General features: G+C 41.3%; 2 protein-coding genes across 5 annotated transcripts in view; both read right to left on the bottom strand.

The window, feature by feature from the left end:
* ldlrap1b (low density lipoprotein receptor adaptor protein 1b) overlaps positions 1-3,969 on the bottom strand; it is a 34,097-nt gene extending 30,128 nt beyond the window's left edge. The window contains exons 1-2 of one of the 3 annotated variants that reach the window (XM_038728366.1): positions 3,738-3,949; positions 454-536 (exon numbers count right to left, since the gene is read on the bottom strand). Coding sequence is in view for 2 of the 3 variants with exons in the window: in XM_038728365.1 (XP_038584293.1) it covers positions 3,738-3,822 (85 nt within the window). In the remaining variant the exon portion in view is untranslated. Of the gene's footprint in view, positions 1-453; positions 537-3,737 lie in introns of all 3 variants that reach the window. The other 2 variants (XM_038728365.1, XM_038728364.1) reach the window with 2 other exon arrangements.
* A 3,483-nt stretch (positions 3,970-7,452) lies between these two features.
* On the bottom strand, positions 7,453-20,942 carry maco1b (macoilin 1b). Of its 2 annotated transcripts, none has more exons than XM_038728766.1 (11): positions 20,557-20,636; positions 19,225-19,366; positions 17,977-18,103; positions 16,470-16,593; positions 15,457-15,635; positions 13,987-14,548; positions 11,951-12,109; positions 11,370-11,552; positions 11,110-11,230; positions 9,862-10,036; positions 7,453-9,744 (listed from the first exon to the last, which is right to left on the bottom strand). In XM_038728766.1, exons 1-11 carry the CDS (start codon positions 20,634-20,636, stop codon positions 9,542-9,544), a joined length of 2,055 nt encoding a protein of 684 aa, XP_038584694.1. In that variant the 3' UTR covers positions 7,453-9,541. The 2 variants fall into 2 exon arrangements, with proteins under 2 accessions (XP_038584694.1, XP_038584695.1); XM_038728767.1 differs by having other exon boundaries at positions 9,542-9,744; positions 13,987-14,545; positions 20,557-20,942.
* Between the last annotated feature and the right edge of the window lie 1,305 nt (positions 20,943-22,247).

Genomic DNA, 22,247 nt, shown 5'->3' with positions numbered 1-22,247 from the left:
GTGTGTGTGTGTGTGTGTGTGTGTAAGGGGGGGGGGGTCATTCCTGTCTATTGACCAAACACCCAAAAGACATTCATAAACCTCCACAGTTTGACTGGTAAATTAGAGAAAAGATAGCTATTACTACTGAAGGTGCCCGGTAATGTCTTGCTCATGCTTTAGGAGCTGTAGAGCAATGCTGTCCAACATGACTGCAGTACCATCTAATATTATTAAAAGATTAAAAGGGAGGGACTTGTAATTGCTGGGGACACTTAAAGGCCAACCAGGCTGGGATAGATGTCTAAATATACTTAGGATTTATAGGCCTTCCCCTTGCTGTAAAAGTCTCATATGGCATTTATTTAGTCACCAAGATTCCCTACTGACAATGAAGTTTAAGAACTGTGATCTAACACACTGATCATATGTCCACACATATTGCTGAAGGAGATTACATCAATTATTTCTTACCAGGAAGGTGAACTGGCTAGCCACTGTGCTTCCGGCCCAGGCTTCGCTTCTGGTTTCACTGGGTGGCACAGTCTTTCAAAGTACTGCGATAAAGTGAGGCAAATAAAAACATGTTCTGTATATTTCCTTGAAAAACAAGTAGGGGCTTGTTTCCTTAATTATCTTCTGCCAGGAATGTGTTTTTCTTTTAACTGTAAGATGTCTTTTGGAGCTAACTTTGTTACACAGAAAGGGAAATTGTGTTTACTCTGAAATTATAACAGATGCACCTTTTTCTAAATCACAGGTAACTGAATGCATTATAGCAAAGTGAATAACAGGTGCAAATAGATCAGCTTTTGCTTCACAAATTCATCATACTGCAATTTACAGCTTAACTTAGCCGAGGCAGTTTCTGGTGTAATGATAACAATTCTGATCCTGTCTCCTACTTTTTCCCCCGCTGCGTCAGCTCAAACAATAGGAAGTAAAACATTTCATTTCCCCACAAGATTGAAAATTGTCCTCAGGGAGAAACACTGACAAGGCATGATTGTGCAGTTCTGTCCACAAACACACGCTCACATGTGACTCCCCACACACAGAAGCAGCGTACAGATACAGAAGATCTAACAGGACCATAAATCCATAAAGGAATCCTGCAGGAAGCAATCTCCATTACAGCCTGGCAGTCCCGTTTGGATGACTTTGTGAAGGGGACACAGTGCTGACTGACCAAGGCAGGGCCAGAGGTGCAGGGGGACTGGCCAGTGCAGACCACACAATGTCTGTACTTAGGATTGTTTTTTTTGTTTTTTTGTTTTTTAAAAAGGTCATTAAGAGCTACTGTCATTAACCATTAATCCATCTGTAGCGTTATGGCATATCTAACACTAACCCCAACTTCTGTCACTGTAGTGACGCTATCTGATTTCTGTACAAAATGCAAATGAGTCACCAGCTACGCCAACTACAACAGTATCATCAACACTGGCACACACATCTAGGTGTTAAATATGATGCAGTACGAATGGTTTAAGATCCTATGCCATAAACCCATTAGCCCTCCGCATGGATCGACTGACATCCTGATAAGTAGCTGCCTCAATATTGACAACCCTGCAGAAGACAGCTCCTTGACCAGAAACGTGGGAGGGAACCAACTGTCTTCAATGCAGACAGGGATTTTCTGCCTCCCACACTTTTCACATTGGCAAAGAAAATAAACAGTACCTTCGTGACCCACCACCACCACCTTCCCATCCCTCTCCTCAAAATGGGAACTATTCGGGAAGTAACGGAAGGGCAGCGTGGATAAACATTTAAGGCAGACTGCCAAAAGCAACCGAGCGGTTCAAAAAATACAGGAAATGACATAACTGACACACTCTTGCCTGTGCAGAGGCACAGAACCGCAAAAGCAAGGTAAATAGAGCAAAGCAGGCTCTAATGTCAGCCTACTTTAAATGTTGACATGCAGTGATCATTGAAGAGAAGACACAGGGCAGTTTTACAAAAACGATACCTGTTAAGAGCCAACAAAGGAATGCAGTGCCAATACATGCCAAAGACGTGAATCAGCTGCTTTGACAAGGCCAAGCCTACACACAGGAGGGGAGAGGCAGTCTTATGGGAGACATGTGGCAAAGTTTTGCCTCAAATTATGGACCTGTCAAATCTAGGCATATTGTATTTTTGAGCTCCACATCCCAAGTCAGAAGGCACACTATTATAGGAATTACTACAATTTGTGTTCTGTGGTCTAAATTACAACAGTATCTGGATTCACCTCATGCTAAAAAAACAAAACAGGGTCCACCTTGGAGCAGGAGCTTACTGACACTACAAGATGAAACAAGTTGCTTTTTACTCATGACTTTGCAATTCACTGGTGACAACAATAAGCCTATAATTATATCATCAGATTGAAAAAAAAGGAAAAATGAACAGTTCACAGACCATAATCCAAATAGGAACCTCAGATAAATATAAAATGGGGTGAGAGTCTCTTCGCTTGACTGTCAGTTTGTGGGGGCAGCAGCAAGGCGGGATTGGGGAAGGATGACTTTTGCCTCAGGTTGAATGTAGAATCACCATCAGCCTGAGCTCCAAGCATTTTTGGGACTGATTGGTTGCTATCCTTCTGCAAGGACTACCAGGACAGATGTGGAGGGACCGTACTGAGCAGAGAAACCAAAACAAAGCATGGATTGCACAGTCTGGCACGTGTGACATCTTGCTACCAACTGCTCTATTGTCTATGAAATAATAATTTAAAAAGGGGGGGGGGGGCATGGGAGTAGGGGACATTCCCCCTTTGTGTAAGGAAACATAAAAGGGTCTGTGTGGCTCAGCCTACATGTGAGAGCACCGCTAGTCAGTGCTCAGCCGCCTGGGTGATGATCGTACACATTGAGGGTGCAAAACAAGCAGCAGCTGAATCATATATATATATAAGTAAAATCTAAAAGGTGGCTATCGTGATAATTAAACCCTAATTCGAGCTTGGCATGGACTTGCAGCCTCTATAGGATTCAGACCGCAGCCACTCCTTATATCCTTAAATACAGCCTCTCGGTTTTTTTGTCCCTCAGTGTTTCGCCTAGCAACAGTGCGTTGCTAGGCTTGTAGCCTGCAGCCGTGCCAGGAGGAAGACCACTCATCTTTTCACTCTCGTGACTCCCCTGCTTCTCTCCCCACGAACAGTCCACCCCGCAGTGTTTCAGGCCCCCGCCGAGCCCGTGGTGTAAAGGTCAAAGCCGTGTCCGTCGGCAGAGTGACGTGGCAGAAAACCACAGGATTTCACAGGACTCTCAAACTTTTGTCGTGAAATGCTTTTGTGGTCCGGATGGACAAAAAAAGCGAGCAGCTCATTCGGCTTGTTAAGATGTGCGGAGAGAACCAGTTTTTAGGGGCTGAACTTGCTGCTACTCTGTACGCAGAAAGAGAGCCTCAACAGGAGTCAGTTTTCGAGATGCGGGGCGCTGCTGTCACTTTGAGCGTCAAGTTCGAAAGCATAAACAAAACATTTCCGACTTAAAATGCTCGATCTAATCTGAAACTGTTCGTTTATTAAGTTACTAAGTCTCACGTTATCAAACACCCCCCGTACTGACAGCTATCTTGTCCCCAACAACTGCTGCTGACCTCCGCAGACGAGTTGTAAAGTGACGTTAAGTACACGCCGGTTGTAATGTTAGCTCCTTGTCGAGGCTAGCTTGGTTTAGCCAAGTTAGCTTTGGTTTTGGCAAAATTAGCACCAACTAACGCCTTCGTATTAATGTATTAAACAGCTGAATACTCACTTTTATGTCTGCTCGAACCCCACGACTGTTTGGCGATACTGGGGCTCCGTATAATTGCCCTTCCAGCGGATTTCAAAGCGTCCATATCGTAATCCAAAAGTGGGGCAAAGAGCCCGACAAGCGCCTGTTCGTTTGTGTCGAAACACTTCGCTTGGTTTAAAACAGCCTTCTCCCGTCCAAACTTTTTTTCGGCTAGTGTTTTCTCCCCTCCGCACTGTTAGCTTTCAATCGATGGCGAATTATCATGTTCGTCCTCCTGGGCGGCGTTATGTATGTAAATTAACCGGATAATGTGCGCGTGACGCTCAGTTGTGGAATCACGCCAGTGAGGTTGTTGCAACAACAAGGCAGGCAGCCTGGGCGGGCGGTGCTGCTGTTTCTGTTGTTCCTGTTACTAAACGGTACAGATTTACTCCCGCTGCCTTTTGTGACAAATTATTTGGTAGTCACGTCACGGGCTGTGGTTAGACCTCTCACGTTTAATGTAGCCACGCATGCCTTCTTTTTATTGCGCTCCTAAAATCCATCGTCTGTTAAGGTGGAAATGTCAGTACTGTGAAAACCAGATATAGTTTGGAGGGAAATACTTCAATTCAGCCTGACTCACCTTTTTAGGTCGATATAGCAGCGAAATCCATATTATGCATCATTGGTAGAGCTAACTTCTGACCATTATCTATTATTATATTATTTTGTTGTGGATGCTTTTCTTATGGCAGCTGGTTAAAAGACATAAGCTATTCCTCTGTTTCCACAGTCCCATTTATTGTCTCAAAAATGAATTTTCAGTGCCTGTCACTTAATATAATATTACTTTTGCTTTACTGTATGTAACCCAATCCCCCATATTCTGCCCAAGTGCTCTGATGGCTCATAATTCAAGTGAACAGCTGCAGGGAGGAAGGCCCTATGGGTCCTCTCCTCGAAATTCAGATTGTTGTAATTTTTCTGAGATCCAATTTTTATAGTCCCAGTATAGTCCCATATAGCATTAAAACGTTTTCGGTGATGCAAGGAGACAGTTAGATTATGTTTAGTGAGATATGCCATACAATTTAGCAAACACCATCATGCAACTGTAATACCTTTAGAGTATCAACCAAAATATGTCCATAGCACATAGTAACTTATTCTTATTTAGATTATTTGATTTATATTGTAGTGTTGCTAATTGCAGACTGTTCTTCTTGTGACAATAAGCATTTTGTGTGAAAAGTGAAAATCATCCTCAAAGTAGGAAATATGTCTGTGCCGAAACTTTTACATTGTATTTTGATCTATTATTAAAACATTTTAAATCATGCCACACCCAATTTCTGAATTGAGTTTCGCTGAGCTTAAATCATCACCCATCAAATAACTCAGGAGAATGGCTTTCCAAAAATGTCACAGTACGAGATTTCATAGGAGATGTCAAACTTAGATACAAAAGTGCAACAGGCTAATATATCCCGAGGACATATTAGGCAAAATCACCACTATATTTAATCTGAAGCCTCTGTGCAAAAAAAAAAGGGAGAATTATCACCTCATCAGTGAAGCACTGTTAACCAAACGATTCCTCTGAATGGAGGCAGGTGCATTCCTTTTAAATCACGTTTCTTTGTTGTCAGCTATGACCACGCTGCACTGAAAGGCTTGAGACAAATGAGTGCGCTCTCTACTAGTAAATCTGGCAGTTATTGAAGCATGCAAGACATTCTTTTAAAGCAGCAACATGGGTAATATTTACAGTAAGTGTGTTTGGGGATGAAAAATCAATGAGTTTCTGCTGGGAAAGAAAAGAGGGATCAAACTGCACATAAAGGAGAAGGCTGGGGGTCACGTGAGCAGGTCGCCCAACATTCAACAGGGATGATTCTTCAATGTGAAGGGGAGTACGAAAGACGAAATACACATGATTTATTTATACACAAGACAAACAAAAGTTCGCAGGCTCACAGCATCAGACATGGGAGTATACCCGTGGCTGTATAGTATATAAACACATCTATTCACCCACACTGTAAAAACACACGCTTTAATGAAACCAATAAACTTTTTATCTGTTTCACCACGTCCTTGGATTCTGGAGGGACAGGTATAAAGGTGTGTGTGGGGGGGGGGGTGGAAAGTGTATTGCTACCAAGAAAATTGCCCATTGACTTTATGTTAATTGAGTAGGTCAAGGGAAACAGGAGAGCTATACCTGGAATTTCTCATTTATGGATTCTTCTCTTCAAACAGCTGGATTTACCGTAGATGTGCTGGCCTAATGGCACTGCGAGTACAGCTGTGCCAAATGTAGTCTGCTAGAAAGGACCTATTATAATCTGTTAATTCCACATGCTTGACTCTGCCAAACAGGGTGATGCCAAACAGGAACAAGGAGCGCAATAAAATATTGAGGATTGAGTGTAACACAAATTTATGCCCCAACCCAGGCACCGGTTAATGCAGGGAAAATAAGCGAGGAGATTTACGCACAATTGTCTCGCTGCACAGGTTAATCAGGCGTATTTGGGGGAAGCCTGGCATGTGACAGAATGCTGAGCAGAGGGGCTTCTTTCATGCATTGAAATTCAGTGTCCTTGGCAAAGGGATTCTTTATTCCTTTCCCAAAAAATTCCAAGTGCATTCGATTAGATAGAAAATTATCTCTCATATCAAAATGTGTGGCAGCCCATAATTTGCTCCCTTTTATGGTTCCATCACGGACTGAAATCTCAAGCCCAGAGGTCAGCAGAGTACAGAAACTTCCTGATGGTGAAGCTTTCTAAATTTGAAAAGTAGACAAAGAGGGGAGTGAAGAAAGGTGTTTTTAAATACTCAGGTTTCACATCAAGGACTAGCATTATTTAAATGGTGCACACTCCCAATTTCATTTACCTCCCAGCCCAATGCTGCTGGATAGCTTTGTGGGAGCACTAGTGGTCATCACGTTTTGACTAGCTGTGATTAGTCATTAGCATGAACAAATTATTCATAAATTCTTTTTGTCAGCGCTAAATGGGATTTTCTGGTCATAAAAAAAAGAGGGAATTAGTGGTTCTTGACAGTTAATAATCAGAGTGTGAGATTATTTCTTTTAACCTATTGTATATACACTGCCTCCTAGTGGCAATCATATGATGGTGCATTTAATCTCCAATGTCAGAATTAAGATAAACTATTTTAAGAACTGTTTTAAGATGTTTTTTTTGTTGTTTTTTGGCAAATATTCACAGTTGAATACAACACCTATTTAATATATTGTCTTGTTTCAACTACACTAATGTAGCAAAGGCTTTAATTAGAGCCAAGACACTCAATAAAAAAGAAATACAAGAGTTGTGGTTTGGGTACTCCAGCGTTGTAGTATTGTACTTCCATGTTTAGGGAATTGCTAGGGACAGATTAATAAAAGAACAGCCAATATTGAAGCAACAGAGGCTGAGATATCCTGAATTGTAGTGTCTTGTATGTGTAAAAACACTGGATCCTACATTTCCCATAATGCAAACCAAAAGTGTCTTTCAATGCATCCCCCTGCCTCTTGAATTCCCACTTCTTTTAAACCCCCCACAACTTCAGTTGTAAAGCAGGCCAAAGCTGAACTAACCCAGATGACAAAGTTTAGACAGCAAATAAACTGAACTTAATGTGTAAAACAACAAAACAAACTCGGTCAAAGCTGACGAGTTCTTTTGAAATATCTAGACATATGGTTGGAGTAAAGGCAACAAGCAGAGAGAAGTCAATTTGCAAGAAAAAAAAAAGTTTATTCCTTGTAAACCTCACAGAGCGAGAGCACAGCCAAGGTCAGACCTGGGGAGAAACAGAGCAGTGACTGGGCATAGAAAACAAAAAACAAAAACCATTTCTCTATACTTTCAACAATCAGTCGACCAAACAACTGACTAAAACTGTAATTTTCACATTTCCCCCCTGCAGGAGCCAATGACTATCTGAGCCAAAAAAGAAAAAGCTTCTTCTTCTTCTTACAGTAGGTGAAAACCACACACACACACACACACACAAACACACACACACACATTTCAGATGATGGCGAAACCACATCAGACTCCAGCGATTTTCTCCCTGATAGAAAATAACAATAATACCACAAACAGGAAGGACGGCCGCTTTAAAAACAGCCACTTGCCCAACAGTTGCAAATACTGTAACATTCACATAAAGAAACTTGACTTTCTAGTCCCTTACTTTTAACTACGCAGTCTACTACAAACAGGTGACCACTTTCTTTACCTGCTTAACAGAAAATTCCATTAAGTGATATTCAACTGGATATTTGACAAACACGTCAGCCAATGTATTTGCATTACATTCTTCAACACGCTACTAGAGAAACAAGCATTCCAGTCTTGGCACATGAACTGAAGTGTAGGATCAATTAAATAATAAATGCTGCATCAAAGTTGGCATTTTCAAAGCTTCGTTTTCATTGCACTGTCCATCTTTACAGTTTTCCCTTTCAAACAGAATGTGTTTCCTACAGTGCAACTTGTAAAAATAGGAAATCAAAAAGAAACGAGGGGGCAGCAGCTGAACCGAGGGATCTGGGGGAGATGAGCTTCTGCGAGTGGACATGTGACGAGCCGGAGACCTGTGTGCAGTAGACTCTGTGGTGGCTAACAACATGTCAACACACTGACAATAGGCAAACAGGAGTACACTGAAAAGTCTTGGATTTGGTATCTAATTTATCTGTTAAATGTAACTTACATATGGGACCAAGCTGACCTCGAGTGGACACGGATCTGCTTCTCTACCGGTTTGGAAATCAGTACGGAGCCAAAAAACCAAATAAGTGTCTGAAGGCAACTCAGTCCCACTTCACTCAGCGAGGTCAAATTCTTATCCTTTCCAGCTTAGCCAGATGCTTCACCACTAATTCAGAAGGGTTGGGCTGTATCTCATTATCAAACTCAATCCATGTCCTCAACTCAAGGCACTGGGAAGCTGGTACATTTACATACACAGACTTCTCTTTATGGACTGTCTTCAACTCAAAAACTGGGAGAACCAGACTACTGTTTTCATTGATGCAGAACATTAGGAGCTGCTTGGGTTCATTTCGGCTTATGGTCTAGGTTTCTGCTTACAACACAAGATCTTTTCCAATTTGTTGCAATCAACACTTTCAGCCTGTAGAAATCAACACTCGGGTCTTAAAGAGTGAACAAACAGAACCACACAATACACTTTAAAATTCACCACCAAACCCCAAAGCAGCTAAGGGCAGGGTTGATTTGGTGTCTTAAAAATAATAAATTAAACATAACCAGGGCGAGAGTCTACATTCCTCTGGTTGTACAGATGTCACCACACCTTGGGAGAAAACAATCCAGATCATCACAGAAATTTGGATACAAGTCAGGCTGAATGACTGAATGATAAAGGAGACCTCCATTTTCCAAATTTTAGGAGGGAAAAATCAACCTAAAATAAAAAAGCAGCTATTCCCCAGGACCAAAGAGCAGGCAACTGTTTGCAGGTGGTTTCGGTGGTGGCGGGAAAGGGAGAGCAACACCCTTGAGATGAAGATACATACCCGATTCTGTGAGGTTTCACTAGACACTTAAGAGAGAAAAAAAAAAAAACGTCCTAGTTGACATGTGATGTCCGTTTTAAGTTGATTTTTTTGTCTTTTGTTTTAACTACAACAAATACAGTCACACAATACAACATCCTTCTGACCTGGCGAAGAGAAAAATAAAAACCCAAGAAAAACAACGTTCTCAGCCGCAGACAGCAGATTGGAAGGTGGTGGGGCCTGCAGCAAAAATAAAAATGGTAGGGAGGGAAGGGGCGGGACGAAGCGTTCACTTTTTGAGTGGCTGGTAAACTGAGGCGTTGGGGTCTAGGCAGGAGGGATTGGTGTCCATGAACTTGGAGGAGTAGTGGGGGGCAACAGGAGTCATGCTGCTGGTGTCGGCTGTGTAGGAGATGCTGGGCATTACAGCCATCACTTCGGCTATCTTCTGCTTCAGATCTTTTATCTCCTGGTCTTTTTGCAGGGTCTGACCTGAAAATAGATAACATGTCAGTCCAAACACAAGGTAAAACTTTGAGGATGTGGTACAAGCCCAAATATATTTGTAGGTGTGTGAATACATATGTTGTTTATGGAAATCAGGCTGACCTTGTGCAATCTCCAGCTGTCTCTTGGCATCTCCCAGTGCAGAGAAGAGGTCCAGCTTGATCCTGGTTTCTGCACTCAGGCTGTTCTCCAGGTGCTGGGTCTTGTCCTGCATGGCTGACAGCGCTGACATCAGCACCTCTGTGTCTTTTTCATTCTCCTTATATTTATGAAGTTCCTGAGAGATGGGCACAGGGAGTTACATTCTGTGGCTGGATGCTTCAGCACTATGTAAATTCTGTTTGACATAAATAAAGACTGACATTTGCGTTTAGTAAAAAACATTCTACAAACACTAGGGTAGAGCTGCACAACTAATAGAAATATTATCAAAATCGCAATATGGCCAAGTGCGATATCCAAATCAAAATTTCTATTTTTTTTTTTACAACTGTAAAATGTGTAACATAACAGCATTATAATGAAGTACTGTAGTGCTGCAGAGACGCCCCTGCCTACAAATCCCATTCTCCAGATATAATAAACTATATTTGTAGTTTTTTTCAGTGAAACTTAAAATTGTGATGTAAAAATGATTATTCCCTCTAATCCTGAATCATATCGCAAATTGTAATATCTGTCAAAATAAATGCAATGTGATTTTTTTTCCTACCATATCGTGCAGCTTAACACTAGAGTTGAATATCGTTACATTTTAGAAAGTCTTATTCTGCTTATCAATTCCAGATTGTTATATTATTTCATCAGTGGTATGTCTTAAATTAAGAGGTGTTTTTTGAGACAAAAAGTAATTAGAAAAATTGTCTATGCTGCCATGAACAAGTTGAATATTTACAGTTTTTACACTGTGTTCACTTGACTTGTATACCCCGGCATTAGCTAATTCTGGGGCACTACATGTGGAACAAAACTTGTAAGAAATGCCCCATCGTGATATATGCATATGCATGTTACATTTTGCTGCATCACTTCTGTCTTGTGTGAAGCTTTGTCACATTTATCTACAGCACTAGCTCTGGTCCACCACATTGCAAAAGCTGTTTGCATGCACTGACATATGCAGAACTGGCAATGTACATGAGCAATAGGTTCACATTTCAGGAATCCAGACTTTCATGAATCGCTAAGCAGTATGAAAAAACTTCTTAATAAATTGCACATTTGACATCACACACACACACACACACACACACACACACACACCCCTCCTCTACTGCACCTGGCAAAAAGCATTACACATGAATAACCAAAGAGACAAATGCATTAAATTGAATGAATAAATATCCTTACTTGAACTTTCAATTCCAGCTCTCTGATCTGGTCTTCCTTTAACTTGTTATCCATTGTTAGTTTCTTACACTCAGTTTCTAATTCAGTGATTCGCCGCCGCAGCGTGTCTGTGCACTCCCCTCTGTGAGAATGGAGGGGAAAAAAGTATTGAATTTTATTTGATGCTAATAACAAAGCATAACTTTAAAGACACAAATGACAAGTCAGGAGTAAAACGGTTAGAAAAAAACTAAATTCATATGTCAGCTGTGTGCGGCTACCTGGAAGCTGCTGCTAGTGCTACTGCTCTGGCTGCTGTGGCCTCCTCTAACTTCTTCCGCTTCTTTTCATCTGCGAGCTGTTTCTCAGCGGTGGCTCGAGCCTCCTGCTCTGCTTTGAGCCTCTTCTCCAGTTGGCCCACTGCCTGTTTATCCTTTTGCTTTGCCTGCACAGCATTATGGAGCCTACAAGTGAGCGGACACACAGATAGAAGAACAGCACATTATCAAACAGTAAATACAGGGTGGCAGGATCAGTATTTCTGACTAGTACTGTATGTATCCATCACTGTTTCACATGTATAGAATTTATCCAAGCAGCATTTCCAAATTGTTTGGTATTTTGGGATTTCATCTGGTCATCCTTTTGAAACTGAAAGTGCAGAGAGATTGAAAAGTCTGCACCAATGAGGGACCTTCATTTCCAGATCAGAAATGAACATTTATCTAATGATTTTTCTGCTGACAAGTGCTTTTTTCCTACAGTGTTATTTCATACTGATGCATGATAATTACTGCCCCAATTAGCAGTGATCCTAAACCAAAAGGGATCACTAGTGTGGGTGAATAGTAGCTTCACTCACTTGTTCTGCAGCAGCTCATTCTCCTGGCGCAGTTGGCCCAGTTCAGTGCGTATGGAGCGCTCAGCGCTGCCCAGCGAGCCAATCTGACTGCGCAGGTCCTGCTCAACCTGCCGGCTGGCCTGAAGGTCTGCCTTCAACTTCTTAACATCCTGCTCCAATCTGTCCCAGTGGGAGAATGAACAGAGGAGAGACACTGACATGCTGCTTACAGGACATTCAACATGATTTATAAAAATAAAAAGCATAAAAGTGCACATTCAATGTAATGTCATACCTTAGTATCATTACATGCAGGGGAGGCCCTTCTATTCTCTATATATTAGTCACTGCGGTCTCCGGACTCAGCGATTGCAGCAACCTTGCTCCCGTGAGATTTTAATGTCACGTGACATGATAAAGTTTTGAAGCGCAGCATGCATTATGTTAAGTCCAGCATGCATGTCTTTAGTCAGCGCTGCAAAGAGCCAAAATGTCGAATTTGGTGCAGATGCTCACTTAAGTTGTAACTACTTCCTGTTTCATGGCGAATCATCAATTTTTGACGCCACGGACTCTCCTTTGGCGGAAACTCAGACAGCACAACTTTTTACCATCAGTGGCTTTAGTTTGCACGACAAAGTTTGAAGATGATCAGAGGAGGAGTTCATTAAAGTACAGACCCCATAGAAGACCAACAATTATCATTAAACTAAAAATGGTGGACTTCCTGGTGGGTTTAGGGTCATCGCACCTTGAGGCTTTTTTTTTTTAATAGGTCTGGACATGATACATCTGCCATACATACATTTTGTTGAAACGTTTAACGTTTTTTAGGGAGTGTAAGCGAGCCATTTTGTCATGCCCATGCGTGACAACCATATGACACCTGAATTTTCACCACGTTTGAATTTTGTGCAACATTTCGTGAGTTTTTGATCACGTTTAGGCCACCAAAAATGCGACTCATTTGGGAGAAAAAGAATTCCTTCAGTTTTAATAGGGTCCTCACATGTTTCATCCTCAGGCCCTAATGACAGAAATCCAAATCCAAAAATACAAAGTGTAACGCGTGCTAGAAAATAGTGTTTACCATTCAAGTCATGAAGTTTTGATGAGAGCTGAAGGCGGGACCAAATTTGAAATTTGACCAAGAGACACTCTTATTGATAATCTGTTTGCAATATGGGTTTTCTGTGTCCATTTTAGACTGGGCACAGCCAAGAACGTCACAAGCCGGTCAGAACAGGGGCTGATTCAGGCACTTTTTGATGCATCTGTTTGGGCTATATCCTGTGAAGCACGATTCCTTTTGGTCCTTTCTTTGCTCCAGGTGCAACAGCTGTCAAAATGTAACCGGAGCATACCATAAAAACACTAGGATTTATGAAGCATAAAATAAAGAAACCATAAAATAAACAGCAGCCGGCCAATGAGTGTCACTTAAAGATATGCCAGAATGAAGCAGAAAGTAATGCAAGAAAAAGAAACCATTCCAAGCTTAGAAAGTACTGCTATTGGATAAAGTAGGTTAAACTCAAGTGTTCTGTTCATGCTTGACATGAGAGGTTGTCCAAATCCTGTTCAAACCTTTCTGCCACATCAGATACACACTGACACTCCCCTGTTGACCAGAGATATTATACAAAATACCATAGGATGCTACAAAATATTACAGGAAACCATCAGAAGATCAGCTGTGATGGAAGCTATATTACCCTAACGCAGAGCTACTCAAACATTTAGACTACTTTACTAAATTTAATGCAGGTCTGCTTTAACAGCGAAATGGAAAGCACAATTTGTCTTGTTCAGTATCAGGATCAAAGACCACCACGACATCCCTAACTTCAACACGTCTGTAGAAAAAGTGCTCGAGTTTCAGACAATATTTGGTCTCACACTCAAGGTAAGGCTTAAGTTCCTAAAATTGTTAATTTCGTAATATGTAACCACAAGGTTTTTGTCAGTAGTTTATTTGTTAGTATGTTATAGCATAGTATACTTAATGTGTATGTGCAATGTGTCTAGATGAATAAGTATGAGCATGTGGTTCTTACCTAACAAGTGCTTCTGGCTTGCTCAGCTGGTTGTTGGGAATACAGTTGTCTGTGGGATCCTTGTGGGAGCCACCAGTCCCCTTCCCAACAGCTAACTTGTGCTTCTTCTCATTCTTCCCAGTGGAAGAGGATGATGATGGTGCAGAGGAGGGCACGCTGCCGTTGGTAGTGCTATGGCTGCGGGGCGAGGAGTTGAGCGTGGCGGCATTGCTGCTAGCATTTTTGTAGTTTTTGGAGGAGGATGAGGATGAGGAGGAGCAGGAGGAATTGTTGTCCTCTTTAAGCAGCAGATTCTCTGTGCTGCCCAGCTCTGTGGTCAGTCTCTTGTTGTTCATATGGTTCTCCATATACTCCATCTCCTGGAGTTTAGAGTCCACTGATGTTGGAAAGATGCTGTTGTGCTGCTTTTTAGTGTCCCCGCCGCCCCTTCCTTCTTTCCCTTTTTCTCTATACTCTAACTCCGGCAGTGGTGCCGCTGTCTTTTTGTTGGCTGGGGCGCCATTCTGTGACACTGGAGGTGTGTCCAGTTCAGATATTCCTTTAGCTGCTGCTGCTGCTGCTGCTGTATGAATAAAAAGGGAGTTGTAGGGCATTCACATTTTATATATGACAACTGCCATGAGAGTCTCCTGAAGTTCTCTATCATCTCATGACCAATGTTTATTTCTCCATATCTTATATCTGAAACCTGACTTTGTGTAACCAGTGTGAGCGAGCACTGACAGCCGATTCCACTTGTTCCTTAAGTGTTACTTGTGTAAAACAGCCAGACTTTACCTACAGCTGCACAACACATCCACAAGGCTGTGTTGCATTTTAAGTGATCTTTCTTGTTTGTCTTTGTGAAAAATCCTTGGTTCTCACTTTGTGAGAGAAATAGAGCTTTGCCTAATCACACCCAATGACCAGAGACTCTTACGATCATTATGTGCTTAGTGTGTTTGTTTAAACTGTGAGGCAGGTGCGCCTACAACCACAGACTTTAAATAGAGGGGGGAAAGCATGTTGGAGTAATATGGCTTGTTTGACTAAATAGATTTGTGACGCAAACACAAAGTCTAACAAGATCTAAAAAAAGTTACGGATGATTATGATTTTAACCATCTTTACACAAATTAAGACATAAATCAAACACCTTGTCTGTCTTTATCAGACATTCATGTACCACAAAATAACAAAAGAAGGGCAACACTTCATTACTGGAGCAGTGCCACACAAGACTTTCATGACCAAATCACTTCTGTATCACCAACAAGCACTGCAGCCTTTTTCAGAACCTCCTGATCTGCCATCTCCATCAGCAGGTAAGAGTGACCAGCAGATTATTATTTTTTTTTTTTAATCTGTCCAATTTATCAAATGTCAGTTTATTGTTCAGTCATAGTAGATAGTGTATGTCAGCCTCAGATTTCCTGAACCAGGTGCGTCATATATGCATACAGTATGCATGTATGTGTGCTTGAATCTTACCTTCTTCTGCTTCTCGCTCTTGCCTCTGAAGCATCTGTTGCTCTGGAGGCAACGCCTGCTGCAAGAGCTGCATGTAAAACTCATTTTCTTTCTGCACCTCCTTCTGTTTCCGGAGGCGCATCTTATAGCTCACATAGCTCTTAAAGCCGAAGCCCAGCGTGACCACTGGGTAGCCAATGCTACAGAGATGGAGACAAGAAGTACACTCATAAGTCTACTCTTTGGTCATACATCATAATCACAAAGTATTGATTTGATCAAGCAAACACTGCTGCAAAAACACACTTAATTTATCAATCACTTTTCATTCTTCATTATGTATGGTAACAGCCCAACTTCACAGCATAATATTGGTTAACACTGTCAAATCCAAATCCAGCTCGACGGTTTTAAAAGGCACCTTAGATTAAAATTGTAGACCTTTACACTGTAGAGGTGCTACTTTAAACTCTTTCAGGATTTTTTCATAAATCTTTAGACTGTAACCTTATAATGCCTCTTCATAATAAGAGTCCCTGGGATGAATCCAAGAGAAACCCAACATATTTTTCTGTAGTTTGTTACACAGGAACTAATAATAACACACATAACATGTAACAATATATACAGTTTTCTGACTAATATAACTAAATAAATAATAAATAAATTCAGTGGCACACAAAACTGCATGGCACAGCAAATGTATCCACACCTACTGCCTCCTGGTAAAGGAGGTAACCATTTTAATAGTTTGTACTTGCACAATAAAATTCTTTGAAGCTTTGACATAAAATGGAAAGATTTATGAAAGGGAAGAAAAAACAGGCATGTGGCCCATCATGTGAAATTATTGACTTTATGTAGTCTGTAGCAATGAATGAGGCTGTGTGAAAATTTAGATTAGTTAATATAATGTTGTCTTTACTTCACACCATTCCTCGGCACCATGCTGACACATGCTGCATGGTGCATACAAAGCACATCTGTCAAGCACAGCGTTCCACTACCTCTAGTTAAAAAGACAAGTGTCTCACCAGTGTGCAGCAAAAGGACGACACAAATCCACGTGGAAGTTCTTTAGGTCTTTGAATCTGATGGCTGCCTCTATGTAAACAAAGAGTATCCACAGAGACACGGTGGGCAGACAGACACCTCTCTCTGGAAAAAAAAAAAAACAACAACAAAAGCATGTTATTAATGGGCATCGAACATCAGTACTGTGAGTCCCACCTGAATTGTGTCCATAGCAATAAGTACTAAAAACCAACGAAACTGGCGCAGAATGCTTGGTCATTGCTGACTTTGCATTTCATAAGACAATGATTATTTTGTGCTGTATTCAGGCAAAGTTCTTATATGTCTATTTCTTACAACAATGAGTTTAAGGTTATTTTTGTGACAGAAAAACATTGAGGAAAAATTTAAACCCAGCCCTGCTAGCAGCCAAATGCTACTAGCTTGGTCCTAGTGCTCACCAGTAGAAAACAATTTGACTGTCCCAAATTAATTTTTTTTAAATACAGACATTGGCAAGGTCATTATGGACTCTTGTCATACCCCTGCTGTAAGAGTCCATCCTCTGCTCTTGATGCTATCCTAATGCTTTATATTTTTGTCTGCAGTTTGAGAGAAAATGGTCCCACCATCCAAAATACCACTGAAATTCACCAGGTGATGTGACATGTCAGCTGATGAAGCAGCAGATAGTATACACCTTCACAAAACTTAGTCATGAGTGTGAAGATTTGATGAATAGAAACCTGTCCCTCTCACACATGGTCAGAAAAGGTCTCAACACTCTGTATTGGCATTTACAGACCACACCGAGCACACAGGGTGGTCAGGACAGACACTACCCATTGTCTCCTTGGTTGCAATAAACTCAGACACTTTCACCACCAGGCTGGGGAGTGGTAAGAGATATTAATACTCTTGTGACAGCCTATGGATGAGAATGTCACTGGGGAGCGAAGTTGAAGGACTCCGAAAGCCACTGAGGACCACTGTGTGTTTCTCCCTCCCCCAGCTGGCACTAGGATTTCAATCTGACACCTGGCCTTTGGTCAACACAGGAGGATACCGCTAAAATCAGACTGACAACTAATCCGCAGAGTGCAGCTCACTTACACACACCATGCAAATTTCTAAGAAGCAGGCCATCTATTTGTAAATAAGATAACACAATGTGCATGGGTGTTGCACAATGTTTTTCACACCTACTTTGCCATGAAGTACTAAGTGGAAGAACAACACAAAACAGTGCAAGTTCTAAGAATTGGTGTGATCTCTGACTTTACAGAATTATTTATCTTAATAATCCATCATGTAAATACACATAAGGCTTCTTACATCCTTCTTTTGTTTGCACAGTCACAAACAGTGCAAACAAAACAGAGGTCACAGCCACGAGGTATCTTTTGTTCTTGATTTACACCATGAGCCTTTCGCAAAACATCATCAAGTGCTGGTATGTGCAAATTTCTCATTTGCCGTGTTTATACTAACAAACATCAAGACATCTTATACATTGGATGGCTTTACCTGTGTGCCAAACATACTGCACCCACACATAGGTACTGGCAGCGAAGAATAGCCATTGCACTGGGATGAAGAGGAGGCAAATGATGTCCGAGGTAAACGCAACACACACAAAGAATACTGAGAAGGCCTGTTGGGGAGAGGAGAGGTGGTTATGATAAACCATCAACACATGCAGCAAAGAGAGACGTGGGTTGTTTGTAGTTGTTACTATGTCATGCTCAAAACCATTCCCTTACGAAAGACAAAAAAAAAAAAAATGAGGCTAAGAGCCAGCTGTAAGCTATTGGACGCCAGTTCATAAAAAGGGTTGGTTGCCATATCTAAACATTTATAATGGGAGTGATGTGGTCCTAGGTGATTAACCTCCGTATTTCATTTTAAAATTATACCAAAAACAGTTACAAATATTAAATGTTTGGTTCTCTCTTTCTGCATCTCCGTGAGACACAGACACGCCAACAAACACACACCTACACAATGCATTTCAATAAGAACAAGCTGTCCAGCGTCAATGACGACCTGCAAGCCTGATCAGATCTGTAGTATGTCCATTATGTTCATACTATATGTTTCTTCTCCTTTTGTTTGGGATTTGGCTTTCTCAGAGTCAATGTACACAATGCACACAAGAAATCAAATTATTAGGAGAAATCAGACGAGGCAAGAAATAACATCTTTTAATCAACACTGACATATCTAAAGATTGTTACTCATAAATTATTCTAGAGCAACAAGATGTTTGTATGAAGGTGCAGTGATACAACAGCAAGTATAAGACACACTTTTGTCTTACTGTGTGCATTTGTCAGAATTATACAAATAACCAATAACAGTTCAGCTATGACCTTTTCTCTTATTTGGATTTTAGGTTTAGTCTGATTTTGGATTTAATTACTTTGGATAAAAAGATGCTGCACGTGGTGTTTCCTTTAACCACACTGTTGTCAAAGCAATACTTTCCTTGTTCTGGGCAACAATAACCTGGTCACTTAATGTCAAATGTAAATGCAGTGACTGTGACAGGAGTGCTATGGTACTGAAGACATTCAAAACTCAACATCTCAATAGGAAAATCAGAATGTTCATAATTATAGCACATCTGCACTTGCTTACTTTAGTGCAACATCTCAAAAAGGTGCAGAGCTGAGCAGAGAAAAACAAAAAGGTTCAAAAGATGACTGTGTCTGAGACATTGCTCTTTCTCCACCTTTAAGAATGCATAATAAAAATCCAGACATAGCCACTCACCAGCCCCTGGTATCTAAAGGAGTCGTATACACTCCGGATGAAGAGCCAGAATGGCCAGAGGTATTCAAACCTGAACTCCAGCACAAAGTCTGCCAGTAGCACCAGTGCCCACACCACCAGGAACTTCAGATACAGGAAGGTACTAAAGAAATTAAGAGAAGAATTGTATGACACAAGATGTTTTGGAAAACAAATGCACTACAACTTTCACAAGTGTTTTTATATTGGCAATGCAATATGTGTTAACAAGAATGGTAACTCATCTCTACCCTCAACAGTCAATATATGTGTAAGATGTTTGTCTGGAGTCTAGTGTCATTGTTTGACAGGTTAAATGCTTTGATATGTTCTCATGTGATGCTGCATTGAACATGTGGCAACAGTGCCAAACTATAGTATATTTATTTCTCAAGGCTTGCATGTGTAATATTGCTGGTTCTTTCCTAGTGCCATTCATTCAATTCATGTCAATGTAATTAGATAGATAGAATTAGATATATTTGATCGCAGTTGACATTTTTTTTGTTGTCAGAGCACTGAGACACAGAAAATGACACAGCAGGGGTGTTCTCTGATCTCAAAGCCTGACTGTTTTGTGATGGGGGCACCTGTTCAATAATTCAAGAACTGCCCTACATCCCTAGTTCTAGATGCCACGTGTGTAAGTAATGGCCTTTAACGTTTGGTTTATCAGACACAGAGGAAGTCACATGAAGGTAGGACCTGTCAGGAGTGGTAGGGAAGGACAAATAAGCAACTTCAACTTGTCCAAACTGAATAGTGCAACACAAGCACGTCAGAAGTCAGACTGACTGCAGTCTTATCAAATCATGTTTAAAGTTAATGTTAATATACACTATTACTTAATAAGTAAGGCGCATGTAGAGAAGTTGGCAATGAGCAGACAAAGCTGCTGTGGTGCTAGCTCACGTAAGTTACCGGCTAATTTGACGCAGCTAGCTGATGACAACTGGCGTAGGCAAACGGTAGCTAGTCAGGGTTGTTTAATTAGTATCCAAACGTCGTTATAACTTATTTTAAACAGCAATGTTACTGTGAAAGAGACCTTCGGACATGGTTCAACACAGGCTGTTTCTGGGCCTAGCCCTACAGCTAGCTTATCTGCTAATATACTACGAAAACATACCGCTAGCATACAGTACGCTCAGCTAGCTAGGTTAATAAGCTAGCTAGCGGTGGCAGTTCATTGACATCAATGGTAACGTTATGAAGTTTCACGTTCTGCAGCTCTCAAGCCACAAGCATCTCCATTCAGTGTCCCCCCACAAGTGTCGTGAGGACGAACCCTCCGCCAGGCTCCATATGAGTTACCTGCCGTATATACCCTCAGTGATTCGGTTCCGTTTTAACGGCCGCCGGAGTTTGCTGCAGTCCGCATTGCGCCGCTTCATCCTCCTCCCCTTGGCTTTGGCCTTCGAGTGACCACTGTAATCTTATCCAGTTTTCTTGTGTATGCGGACAGAGATAATAAATGAAGTGCCTGTGATATATTTCGCTGTTATTATTTTTCCCCGCTGGAAACAAAGAAATAAATAAAGGACTCTATTCGGGAACCTCCTCTTTTTCTTTTAGCGCAGACTCAATAAGCCCAAATCGCGCTGTATCTTACGTCCAGTTGTCAGACAGCTGGTATATCCAATCAATCGATCCGCAGAGGCCTCTCTCTTTGACGGATACAGAGATGAGCCATTTATGTTGCGCCGTTACCGGTCGCTCACTTCTCCTCCGCCAAAGACAACAGGGGAGAGCGAGGAGGCGAGGGCCGCTGTGTGTGGAAGCTCTCCCGGTTAAACCAATCAGATGTTTGTGGACAAATTGGGCATCGCTGATTGACCAATGAACTGATCCCGGAGGCGGGCTTTTTTTCCTCGGAGCTTTCTTCCTTTTGTTTATTATGAGCAGAACATTATGCAGTCTTTGGGACAAAATTCCCTTTGTGCCAGATACAAAACACCCATTCCAACATACGGGGGTTATTTATATCAGGGCCTTTGTGTGTGGTTCATTGGCAGACTTGCCCCACGGCCTTTATGCCATCTATGTTTTGTTACCAGGTTAAAATGTGTGCATAGTTTGCGCACGCGTCCGCGTGAGTTTGAAGTGTGTGTTGCAGTTATCCTTGCTTGTAATATGATTATCTTTACCTGTGTTTTTTTGTTTGTTTACCGTTGTATTTAGGGCCATAAGAAAGTGCCATGACAAAAATGTAAAAAGAAGAGGGGTTTTTAATAAAGATATGGCATATTTAAAAAAAATTTTAACAAAACTTATTTTTTATTATAGATGTCTATGAAGATTCTCAGTCATCCAGGTCATAGTTATCCAACGAAGGTTAAAATCAAGGGCAACTGGACTTGGTTGAAGATACTGGAAGACGTTTCGTCCCTCATCCAAAGGACTTCTTCAGTTCTGACTGACTGGCAGGGAAACTCAGCTATTTAACCTCAGTGGGGTCGTTGGCCCGGGAAGAAACCAGCGGTATCGATGACCCGGGATAACGACCCCACTGAGGTGAGATTATAGACTAACTGCAGTGGCCTTAACATGTTCATAGCAAATATATAAAACTAATTCATACATGTTTGCGGTCTGTGAATATATTTAATGACATAGACTTTTAAAGTTTCAATTAGCCTAATAATTTAACTAGTGTCGATGTTGTATAAATATGGTTATATTATAGCCTAGTCTTAGAAAACAGGCCACAAAGAGATCATTTTTTGCATTCTAACTATAATGATTGCACTTAAATATGCTAATCAACATTTATGTATAGATATTTTTAATGACCTAAACCGCGAATAAAGCGTTTTTCCTCAAGCATCAAACTCAGTCTTCACTCAAGACAGACTTTTCACAGCCAAGCTGATTGAAATGAAAATATGTGTTTTGGGTTGTGCCCTGTTCAAGGCTAAACATGCTTCACTGTGGGTGGTTGTGTGTCGCCGAGGGGGCGGGGTGATGTGTATGGGCGGTGGGTACCGTGGTGGGGTTGTTTTGGG

Source organism: Micropterus salmoides, unplaced genomic scaffold (genome assembly GCF_014851395.1).
Source record: "Micropterus salmoides isolate LMB-PRFRI ecotype aquatic unplaced genomic scaffold, ASM1485139v1 Ms_hic_scaffold_19, whole genome shotgun sequence".
Classification (NCBI taxonomy): Eukaryota; Metazoa; Chordata; class Actinopteri; order Centrarchiformes; family Centrarchidae; genus Micropterus; species Micropterus salmoides.
This window is presented reverse-complemented; position numbering and strand designations above follow the sequence as displayed.

Coding starts and splice junctions, on each gene's coding strand:
- maco1b (XM_038728766.1), bottom strand. CDS start 20,636: ATGAAGCGGCGCAATGCGGACTGCAGCAAACTCCGGCGGCCGTTAAAA. Junction 18,104..19,224: donor CCTTTAGATACCAGGGGCTG/GTGAGTGGCTAT, acceptor TCTCCCCAACAG/GCCTTCTCAGTATTCTTTGT. Junction 14,549..15,456: donor AGAGCGAGAAGCAGAAGAAG/GTAAGATTCAAG, acceptor TTATTCATACAG/CAGCAGCAGCAGCAGCAGCT.